The 11,657-nt window shown below is 33.3% G+C and overlaps 1 protein-coding gene across 3 annotated transcripts in view; it reads left to right on the top strand.

Moving 5' to 3' along the window:
* The window catches only part of LOC106463892 (coiled-coil domain-containing protein 39-like), a 69,250-nt gene that overhangs the window by 17,724 nt on the left and 39,869 nt on the right, over positions 1-11,657 (top strand). For all 3 annotated transcript variants that reach the window (XM_022391528.1, XM_022391530.1, XM_013923972.2), the window contains exons 6-9: positions 6,457-6,549; positions 7,203-7,331; positions 8,475-8,663; positions 10,155-10,258. In XM_022391528.1, the coding sequence (XP_022247236.1) occupies positions 6,457-6,549; positions 7,203-7,331; positions 8,475-8,663; positions 10,155-10,258 (515 nt within the window). The remainder of the gene's footprint in view (positions 1-6,456; positions 6,550-7,202; positions 7,332-8,474; positions 8,664-10,154; positions 10,259-11,657) is intronic.

Genomic DNA, 11,657 nt, shown 5'->3' with positions numbered 1-11,657 from the left:
ATTGTACTGGTATATCATAAATTAGGTTAACTATATTGTTTTTTATTCAAAACATCACATGTCATACATATGTTATTGTGAATACACACTTACTAAATTTTACAATATAACATCTACTTCATTTTCGTTAATATTTATCTTTTATTCTTCTTCATATTAACTTTGTTTGTGTTGATCCCTGGAGACAGGGTCTGCATAAAATTCTCCTGATATTGTACTTATTGTTAGATTAGGGTTTTTAAGATAAAGTTTAGTGGTATACTTTGTCTTGCACAGTTCGATTAGGCTTAAAAAGTGTTTTAATTTCAGTTCATATGTAGTTCATCTTACGGGTAAACCGATAATCAGGTTGAATATCTTGTTTTCTTCAACATGTAACATCTTATACATATGTTTATTTCACTACACACTTACTTAAATTTGTATTATATCGACTATTTCATTTGATTAATTCCTTATAATTTATACTTACAATTAATTTAACTTGTGAGGATCCCTGGGGGCTGGAGTCCACCCTACCTTCTCCTGATATTGCTTGCCTTCCTCCTACAACTGCTGATTCAGTTTAGGATGACCTAGATTTTGTCAGACATTATTATGGCATGCCTTCCCAGGCTTCTCCTGCCCCTAAGAAAGGATGTGTAAGGTAGACATTTCCTGTAGGAGAGTCAATAAGGTAAGACAAAGCTGGAAAACTAGTGAGAGATAAAATGGATAGGATTAACAGACTACCCTCCCATACAGACAACGGAGGTTCTAAGTACATAGAATCAAGAAGAAAATCTAGTAAGCCATATGGTAAGCTAAGGAAAATTGAACCAAAGCCTATGGAAGGTGAAGCATGCAAGTATCCTCTACCAAAAGAGAGACAAAAATGCTCATCATAAAACATAATGTCTGTAGAAGGAGTGGAAAATGGTACTGTGAAATGTTCCTCAAAAAGGCTGAGGTAGGCCTAGCAGATTCTTATTCCACCTATGTCTAGGGGATTTTCATGAGATACCTCTTCCTCCTTCCCATCATGTTGGAGCATTTGTTATCTTCAGTTCTTTCCTTCCACACATGGCTTCTTTAGTTTTGGGATCTTCTGGAGTGGGACACTGTCTTGTATTGTTTGTTTACCATCCACTTCTAATAGGGCCTTGTGGTTGGCTCTTTTTCTACACTGGTCTGTTTTTTTGGGCTACTCCTGTGCATTATGTGGGGTATCTGCGATGCTATATTCTATTTTCTTTTTTTTTCTCTTTTGTTTCATTCTGAGTCATAGCCATCTTTATTTGTGTTCCATATCTGGCATCTTCCTGTCCTTTACCTGTCGTACCTATGGGTTTCTCCATTCATCGTGTATGCTCAATGCTGACTGAATTTCTGGTTCAATCAGTTCCTCCTCAATAATTTCTTAGTTTTTCCCTGTTTTAATATGTGGTCTTTGATCACAATCGGATAGGCAATTTCTGCAGTACTGTAAGTACCTATGGTACACATTCTTATTTTTCATATGTTTGAATTGCTATCTTAGTTTATTTTACCACATGATTCGGTAGAAGTTTCGTGCATTGCCCTTGTTTCAGTTCTGTATGTCTTTTGTCAGGGGGTCTGCATTTTATCCTACTTGCACATTTGGGGGATTTTACTAACACTTCTACTTGGATGTCTGACTTTGGTTTGCTCCTTCTGAACAGGGTTGGTCATAACATACTCATATGCTTCTTACAAAAGTAGCTCGGATGGTTGTATTTTCCAGTTGCATAAGTTTTCCTATTACCTACCTCACCATCTTGGCTACTTACGGAGTATCTTTTTAAACATCCACCTCTGTCAGGACCATCCATTCTTCTTCTCGATTGCATTTGATGGAGCTTTCTGTTATCCATGCTATTACAGTTCACTATCCTACTGCTAGTGAGGCTCTAGCACAATGGGGGCTGTGGCTTCTTTGGGTCTGGCACACTTGTAATCTTTTCAGGAGATGCTGCACAACCCATGGTCTCTTGCTAGAGTTCCTTTGGATTCTCCTCTTAATTTTCTTCTTTCCCTCTTTGACTATATGCATTGGTAGTTGAACATATCCCCCACATTGTTGGGTTTTCTGATTCCTCCCTCCCTCGTCCAGATTTGTTTCTCTTCCCTGATGCTCATCTTTAAAGTTGGGTGTGTGTGTGGGTTGATCAGCAGGAGGCTTCAGGACAACAGTCTGTGGATGAATGGTCTTATCATGTTAACAACTTGGCACTTCCAGCAGCCCAAGGTGCTTTAGTTCACTTTCTTCTTTTTGTCTGGATTTGACTAATCATGTTTCATTCCAACTATTTGATGGTGGTGGCTTATATCACAAGCTAAAGGGGCACTCATTCTTGCTCCCTGTGTGGTAGACAGTGGATCCCGCTTTTTGAACCCGCACAATTGACATACATCTCCTGGTGTGTCGTGTTCCAGGTGCTTTTGTCCTCATTGCAGATTGCCTTTCCAGTCCTAATACACTATCCTGTGGGGTACTCTTCCATGGGAATCATTTGACTCTTTTTCTCGATTCCATTTACCTCATTTGTTGTTGGTCTCTGGTTCATCATCCACTCACCCTGGATGTTGATACATTTAGATAGGATTAGATCTAGTTTATAACTTTAGTTTTTTTCATTCCATTAGTTTTCTTTCCAAGATGAATTTTTCATCCACGCCACTCTGGTCAGGTCTTTCCTGGCTGCACAGATCTGGTTTTCTCAGCTGTTTTAGCTCAATATGGTCTGGAATGATTTTACTAACCTACACTTTGGGGGCATATGTGGAATATTCTTTTCATCATTTTAATTTCTTGCTATCTTCCACCTTTATTCTTGGTTGGATCCATGACCTTCTCTATCTTGTTTATGCTGTGGGTTGTTTCATTGCTTTCAAGGCTTCTTTTTGTTGACTCCATTTCCCACAGTTTCATTCCCTTGCACAATTCCTCTGTTCATGATATTTTTCCCTTCCTCCCTAACCCATTGGGTTTGGCTTGGAATTCGATTGGCCTTTTATTACTTGTCTTCTTCTTCCCGTAATAAATTCCTGGTGTCTTCACTTTGTTCAGGCACCTTACCTTTTACCTGCATCTCAAACTCGTCATTTGTTGGAGGTACTTAGTTTGTTGAACTTTGGGACTACAACTTGTACGTTCATCTCCCATTATCTGTTTTGGGTAGCTGTTTGTTCCTCGTTGGGGTACTTTCTTCTACCTGTCACCATCTTTCATTCTTTGGTGAGATTGTAGCTGGGTAAGTTTCTTTCTTTTGTTATATATATATTAGTTTTCAGGGGCCTGTCCCAAGTCTTGAACAGGATCCTGCTCTGTGGTGAGTGATGCCTGTTCTAGTGTACTTCATTCACTTAGAATTATACTAAAACCCACACTGTAAGGTCATGTTGACCTCACTTTCATAATTTTCATGGCCACAAAATGCACACTGTTCATTACAATCACATAAACAAGATATGGAGTGTTCCACAAGATCACTTGTAAGTTATTCCTCGTGATCTCTTTGCTTCAAAAATATGTCTGTTCCAGACTGTACTAACCCTTGGACTTCATGGGTAAAGCAGAAGGGAATTACTGCCCATCCCTGCCATTTCTTAGATGGAATACATTGGGTTTAATCTGCTTTTCAAAATAGGGTTTTTTGGTCACCCATTGCACTGTCTCTGGTGTGAACATCCTTCCCGACTGACTGCATTTTCCCCCCATGTCTCTTCCAGTGGAGTAAGAGAGTACTTGCCACTTTCCAGTTCTAAGCCACTGGGGATTGGAATCTCTTATCCTACTCCCACAGGATGTTGGTTTCTGGTGGTTGAGTTTTGAACTTAGAGCTGAAACAGTTGACGTGATGGACTCACACATGTAATGTGCCAGCATAAATGCAGTTCACCCCTTCATTTGGGGATCCCTGAACCCCCTCCCCCCATGGTTGTTGGTTCCCAGCAGTTGAGTTTTAGATTTAGAGCTGAACCAATTAACATAAGTCCTCACATATGTTCAGGGTGCCCCTGGTCCCTCACTCAATTTGCAGTGTTGCACTACCCCAGTGTTGTGAGTCACGGTGGGTGCACTGGTTGGTTGCTCTTCCTCTTGTGCTACCCCTCAATGTCTTTAAGCCAAGGATGTTACTGCATTTCAGGTGGTTCTGGTCTGTTTGATTTGAGTGGGATATATATGTATGTTATTTCACTCTTCTCACATGTGCCCTGTTTATAGATTTGTGGTGGGATTTCTCTCTCTGTTCAGCTGAACTTGAGGTGAAGATGGTATGATCCTCTTTCCTACCCCTGCATGGATGTTGGTTTCTGGTGGTTGAGTTTTGGATTGTAGTTGACTTACTAATGGTATGATCCTCATCCTAACCTTGCATGGATGCCGGTTCCCAGTAGTCAAGTTTTGAACACAGTTGATTTGCCATGTATGGTCCATCATGCCTAGCCACTCTACACTTTGAAGCACATCCCTTATTTTACACACATTCAGATCATCATGGAGATTGAACTTATAATTTATTGTGGTTAGGATCACTGTTCAACCATTTTCTACTCCATTGGGATGTGCTCCTTACAATTTTCTGCCTGGATCTGTCACAACTTTTCCACATCTAGATGAAGAGTATACCTGTTACAGTAGTGGTGTGATCTCCTATGTATAATCCTCTTATTAGAAGGTCCCCTCGTTAGGGTGTCATTCAGATGTTTTTGGAGGATGCTTCTGCTTTCTCTCTCACACTGGTCTCTACCTATTCAATGTAGGTTTCTAGGTATGTATGTGAATGGAAGTAAGGTACCTTGTCAGAAGTTTAAATTTTCCTACACTGAAACTGCATTTCTGACAGGTACTTACTTCTGCTCATACTTTCCACCCTTCCTCCCCACTTGTCAACCAGTGCTTACATTTCTGCCTAAATTCAAAGAGATAGTTAGGTAGAATAGCTTAGAGGGAGTCATGTATGTGGCACTACTTCTGCTGGAGGTTTGTTGCATGATAATTTGCATGTGAGAATCAGTTAAACCATGTGAATTGAGACATGCATGGGATTGAAAGGCTTTTGGTAGGAGCAAAAAGTTTTGCAAATAGAGGGCAGCACTGAAAGAGAATAGCTATGTATATGAACAGATGTAAGTACCTGTCGGAAATATATTTTCAGTGTAGGAAAATTATAACTTCAAATCATCTTAATGGACATAGGCATACAAAGAGACATGCCTTTGATGAAATAGTCATGCTTACTTGCATGAATTTGTAGTATAAATCTGTAACTTACAGACAAGAATCAATTCTGTACATCCATTACCTGTGATTTGTGGTGATTCAGTTGGTTTAAAACTTATTAATCGATAAAAGAAAACTCATTATAGAGTTTTTACTGGACCTAATAACACATTCAGAGCAGTAACAGTTTGGTGTATTTGTTAGTGTGTAAAGATTGTAGAATCAGAAATCAAGAGTAAGAAAAAGAAAATATCACCTTGTTATTGGATGAAAGAGCACTGGGTATTTCTTGAGTTGGAATGAGATCTTTAGGATGTGTCTTTAGTTCTGGCTAAGAGACGTAATTCTGACAAATTGGTTCTCTTCATAAAGAATTGTACTATTTTTAGAACAACTCTATATTCAGCTTTTAGAAAGGCTTACGATTATATTTAAAACAAATAATTATAATCTTGATGTGAATCATTCAGTGATATTGTAGACATTCCAATATCCAGATGAAGAGGCTTAGTTACACATGAAAACATCTTATCCAAAACATGGTATATTAAACACAAACTGCTTATCATTGTTTGCTCTGTATGTGTTGTGAAAAAAACATTATAATTCTTATGACCTGTTGTTTAATCTCTTTTATTTTTTGTGGTTACTGCAGTTGTTTTAAACCATGTGTATAATAACAGATACAGAGATGCCATTTTATACATGCAAAGTGTGTAGTGCTGATCTTGGATAAAATAATTAAATGGAGGAGCAATAGCCTTAGATGGTTAAAGAATTCTACATTTGGGAGTTTGACACAAGAAACATTGTGTAATTTTTTTGCGTGTATTTTTTCTTAGGATTTCAAATTTGTCAGTTATTTTAGATATGAATTTTCAGTGTTTTGATTAACAAATACAACAGCGCTGGTTAAAAATTTTAGCAAGATGTTGAGATGTTTCATCTGAAGGGATATTGCTTAAGATAGTTTCTTATTTTTAGAAACTTTGTATTGTTAGATAGTTTTTGACATGTTTTCATTAAACTTTGCAAGTTCATTTACACAGATATACAACTTAGAATATCATAAAAAAAATGTATCCTAAATCTTAAAAATTCAAATTACATATGTATCTTGTGTCCATTCCATCTATTATACTGAATTATTTATGTTTAATATGCTTAATATTGAATTGTATTAAATTTATTGTAGATGAAAAGTACACTTAAAAGTATCTTATTTTCAGGCTATTAATTTACAACTTCAACGTTTAAATGAAGAAGAGAAAAAGAAAAAACAAGAACTCTATGAAGCTAATACAGATGTAACTGTTGTTGAGGTTTGTAAGATTATTTTTTTTTGCCTTATTTCTTAAATAATACAGTATGCTGTTCTGTCTGATTCTATAGAACAGGTGTTATTGATGGCACACTTCAAAAGATGAGCAATGTTAAAAAGTTTATTTTTTCAGCTCATTTCTATAAATACTATAATTTTAATCCTCTAAGTTTGTAGTAACTATTTCAAACTATTTATAAGGTTTTTATTTACCCTATAATATTTATAAATTTCTATACTGCCCAATGTCAATTAATTTTAACTTTACTGATATAAAAGCATTCAAGGCCCTTATTTACTAGTAACTTCATAAGTCTCAATTCATGTAGCTTAAGAATGCTGGTTATGTTAATAATACCATGAAAGCTGTTTAATAATATTTTCAAATTGTAAGTATAAAATGTCAGTACAGAAATAGCAAGTTACTTTGGAATAAATGTGGGAGAAAAATACTAAAACTTCATGATCTGTTTTTTTTTCTTGTTTTTATCCTAGTATGATTGTGTTGCAAACGTAATCTTATTAGTTGGTTAGCATGAAACCTCTCAATTTTATTTATATACAAACCATTTATACTGAATAAATATTTAGTTAGTACTTGAATGTTTGAAGATCAAAGCTCTATTAAAGAATTTTATACTTATTGATTTATAGATACAGTTAGATCATATGGCTGAAGAATTTAGAAGAGCCCATCAAGAACGACAAGGTATCATTGAACAATGGGAGCAAACAGTCATTCAAATGCAGCACCGTAATGTGAACATCCGAAATATTTCTAAGGTCATTTGAATTCTTCTCTTTGATAATTGTATAATGGCTACATTTGTACTAACCAGAAGCCATCTCATATATGAAAGACATGTAATATTCAAGACCTTTGAACTATGGTCAGAATTATATTTTAAAAATAGTTTTGATTCCGAAAACTTTAGTATTAAAGTTACTATTGTTGTTACCCACATAATGTTCTTTTTCGAGGTAAATCTATTTCTATTAATAGTATGAAGAAATAAGTTACTTTATCCAGCTCTGAGTATTTAATGACATAAAAATTAGATAGTAAAAGAAAGTTATTTGGATGAGCAAAAATGTTATTTCAAATCACAGATATTTGAAGGGTTGAGAACAAGAAAATAAAGATATTTAAGACCCTTTTGAAGAAAAAAAAATCAACTTAGATCTACTTAACAAGCAACAAATGAACAGAGAAATTAATTCCTTCATTGCTGTTCAGCACCATAGATAGGCATTCATTGATAGATGTTTTAAGAGATCTAAAGTTTAAATTATGCTCGAATTCAGTTTGATCCACCAATATATATATTGGTATAATTTTTAAAAATTATTTAGTTAATTATAAATTAACTAATTATAAATTAACTAATTCAGTAGTTATTATTCAGTAGTTATCAACAATAATTATTCGGTAGTGTACAATTTGGAAAACCCTGACATTTTTAATATTTATATGAACAGAAACTGAATAGGTCCATGTCTAGATTGTATATGAAGTTAAACATAGATGAAAAAAATATAAAATTCAAATACAATGGATATATGGAATGAAAATACTTCAGTAAGCATAACAAGTGTAAAAAATATAAGAGAGGAAAGAAGTTTAGATATCTTTTTTTTCTATAATATGTTTTTATGTTTACTGTAGTTTTCATCTTATGTGCGTTTTTTTTTTAAGTTCCACGTCTCTAATATTTTCATTGTTTACGTTTTACTGTGGACTGTCTTCAGTAGTATGTATCCTAAATTCAATTACAATTTGCTGCTGTTAGTAGTTTATTTTTAATTAACTTAAAATATTAAATGTTTTGTTTGGAGTATTAAGTATAGCATATGAGTGGAATATTCTTTTGCACCTTTCAAGTAGTATGTGAAGGCTTGAATTCATTATTTATTTATTTGGAACAGCAAATAGAGACCATTCAAGAAGAAGAAGCTAAACTCCAAGAAGCATTAAGTGAAAAACAGGAGATGTTGTCAGAAGAAAATACTACCAATAGGGAATTAGAAAGAAGAATAACACTGGGTGAATCTGAGCTGCAAAAGTTGCGAGGAGAATCAGCTGTTATAGAGAAAGAAAAGGCTCTTGCAGTAGAGGTTAATATATAAAAGTTACTATGTATGTAGGATTCATAAGGACTAAAGTTTAAATTTGCAACACCATAATATTCATCATAAAGTTTAGGACTGTTTTTTACTTTGTAAGACATCTTACTGACATACATGCCTGTATTAAGCTCATAAGCATCATCCTCTCAAGCATATGACTATATATATGTATGTATACTTGTATATGTGAAAAAAATGCATAATACTTTCAAAGTTTCCTCATTAAAAAAGGACTAACAAATATTATTTTTTGTAATCTACTCTTAAATATAAGTGTTTGGTTTTATTTAAAAAAATAGTAACAATTTTGGTATTCAAAAACATTTAATCAAATTTAATCCATACAATAGCATATCAGTCTATAAAAAACACATACATAGTTTGTTGTTAGTAGAAACTACAACCCATTTTCTTACTTTAAATAGCTTTAGCTTTTACGCAAATCACTTAAATTTCAAGAATAAAGTTGGTGAGAAACCTGTACAGTATTGAGCAGGTTATTGTGATATGTTTGAATTTGTAGAAAAGCAAATTAATTACCAAAAATAAACAATAAGTACTTTGGTTTTATTGATATTAATGAATTTGATCAAGTTGATGTAATAGTCAGTACAGAAATATTAAATTTAGCATGAAACCATGAATACTGAAAGTGAACACCAGTTTTATAGATTTGAATTAGATATGAATATTGTGAGATTTTCATAGAAAAGTTTGGTAATACACTATGAAAATCATTATCATCATCATTAATTCATAATTTAGGGTTATGGATGGTTTTTAGTGGTTTCTACTGTGATGTTTTTAAATAACTAAAAACTAAGAAACATATTGTAATTTGCTCAGCATTTGACTTTCACAACTTCTTTAGAAGAGATATTTTTAACTCTGAATGATAAATACACAATGAAATAAAAGCTTAAATTTGTTTCATGCACCAGTGAAGAGTGAAAATGCATTGATGTATATACAGTAGTTCAAACATATTTTCTTAAGGTTAGTGTTAAACAAGTCTAAAATACTCTAATTTGCAAAAGAAAAAAATCAAACATTGTAGTTTAATGTTATTATTAGAATAATCAATTTAAACTTCATTTTTCAGTGCTATAAACTTTATCTCTTGAGCAGGTATGTCTACAACACATTTTAAGTCTGATGAGTTTGTTTTTGATTACTTACAAACTAGAGAAATGAACAGAATGAAATATTGCTAACTAACAATGTGTTTTTTAATTATTAATGTTAGCATTTCCAATTTTTGTACATCAATATTTTGCATATCAATTTAACATACAAATATTGTGTCATAGAAACCGGTACTTTGTAAACTATAATCATCTTTTTATTTTTTTGTACACACCTTAGCTGTAGAAATTTAATTACGTGATAACATTATTTTTTATTTGAATAATCACAAGTAAGTTGTTTTGTTGTGTGTTTCATTTAGCAGGGTATTGAGAATATGTACTTTTCTTGTAGATTGATGCCCTAAAAAATGTGGCTTCTCATACAGCTCGCAAGGTTCACAGTTTTCGAAATGATACTGTTGTCCTACAGCAGGAAATAGAAGATAAGAGAAAAAAGTATGTTACATTTATATGTTACATGAAGCTTAAACTATTTTGTATCTCCCTAGAATTGTTCAAAGAATTTTTTTTTTGTACTGGGTCCTTTGCATTCAAATAAAGACAAAACAATGAAATTTTATGTGAACCACTTCGTATTCGATTAAGTTTGGTGACCTTTAGGTTTGTTAAGAAACTAAGAATCCAATTCACAACAAATGTCAGCTTCTTAACCCTTTTGTGATGGGCTCAGTATAAAATACTGAGTTCTCTTATTTACATTTTCACACATTAAGTATTTATACTATAACTTTCAATGCAGTATGTGTATTTTCACAAACTTGGTAGACTTTCAGTAAACATTATAAAACGTTCACATACAAAAAATCATATTTTAGTGAAGTATTTTTAATAAACTAAAAAAAGATTTGTCCATGAATATATTGAGTATTATGTTTTGATGAGTCTGTGTACAAAGTGATTTTCATGTTAAATTTAAAAATACTTTTCTTTTTCTCAAAAATCTAAAATATCATTTGTGTAATCTCTAAAAACTCCTAAATACATTTCAAATGTTTGTTTTCAGTAAAACTTTATATTTTATCTATTATTTTCTGAGCTGCATGCGTGTGCCTCATGAAACATTTTTATTATACAGGGTTTTTTGTTATACATCAGAGTTAGGGACCAGAAAGTTGCAACTGATAACAAAATGATGTATAATGGGGAATTTTCCCCCACAAGAATAATGTGAAATGGGGGGGATAGGGACTGTAAGAGCATAAACATTGCTTATGCAATGCAAAGTGGAGCAATTTCTCCTATAAGAAACAATGAAACATGGTATTGAATAGGGACCATAACTTGATAAAATGTTGTGTTTTATACCTAGCAACCAAAAATGTACTGTACATGTACAGTACCTGTACTATACTATACAACACATAATGTACACATATTTATAACTAATTCCAAATTCAAAGGCCTTTAAACAGCATTTATATTTACCAAACACTTCATTGAAATCCATTTTTATGAACATTTTGAAGCAGCCCTGTACACTTTAAAACATTTTCCTTTTTAATAGAAAACATACTTATGACATTTTTAAGCAATGACTCAAACAGAAAACCATTTTTAGTATAAAAAAAATTACAAAATATTAAACAGCATTTTAAAAAGATTTTACCATAACCTTTAATTTTTATGTTCTTATATTGTGTATTGTGCTTATTTTGCTTGGTTGAAGGAGGTGTTGGGAGAGGATTAGGCAGAAGATGAGAATGGAGATGCAGCTGTTAAGGTCATCAACATCACTGACATCTGCTGTCTTTATCTTTATAGAAGATGTAGGCTCAGGATTTTCCTTCACTTGAGTGCCAGAAGGGTCTGCTTTGGGTTCCTTGGGTGTTGTTTT

Source organism: Limulus polyphemus, unplaced genomic scaffold (genome assembly GCF_000517525.1).
Source record: "Limulus polyphemus unplaced genomic scaffold, Limulus_polyphemus-2.1.2 Scaffold1510, whole genome shotgun sequence".
NCBI classification, from domain to species: domain Eukaryota; kingdom Metazoa; phylum Arthropoda; class Merostomata; order Xiphosura; family Limulidae; genus Limulus; species Limulus polyphemus.
This window is presented reverse-complemented; position numbering and strand designations above follow the sequence as displayed.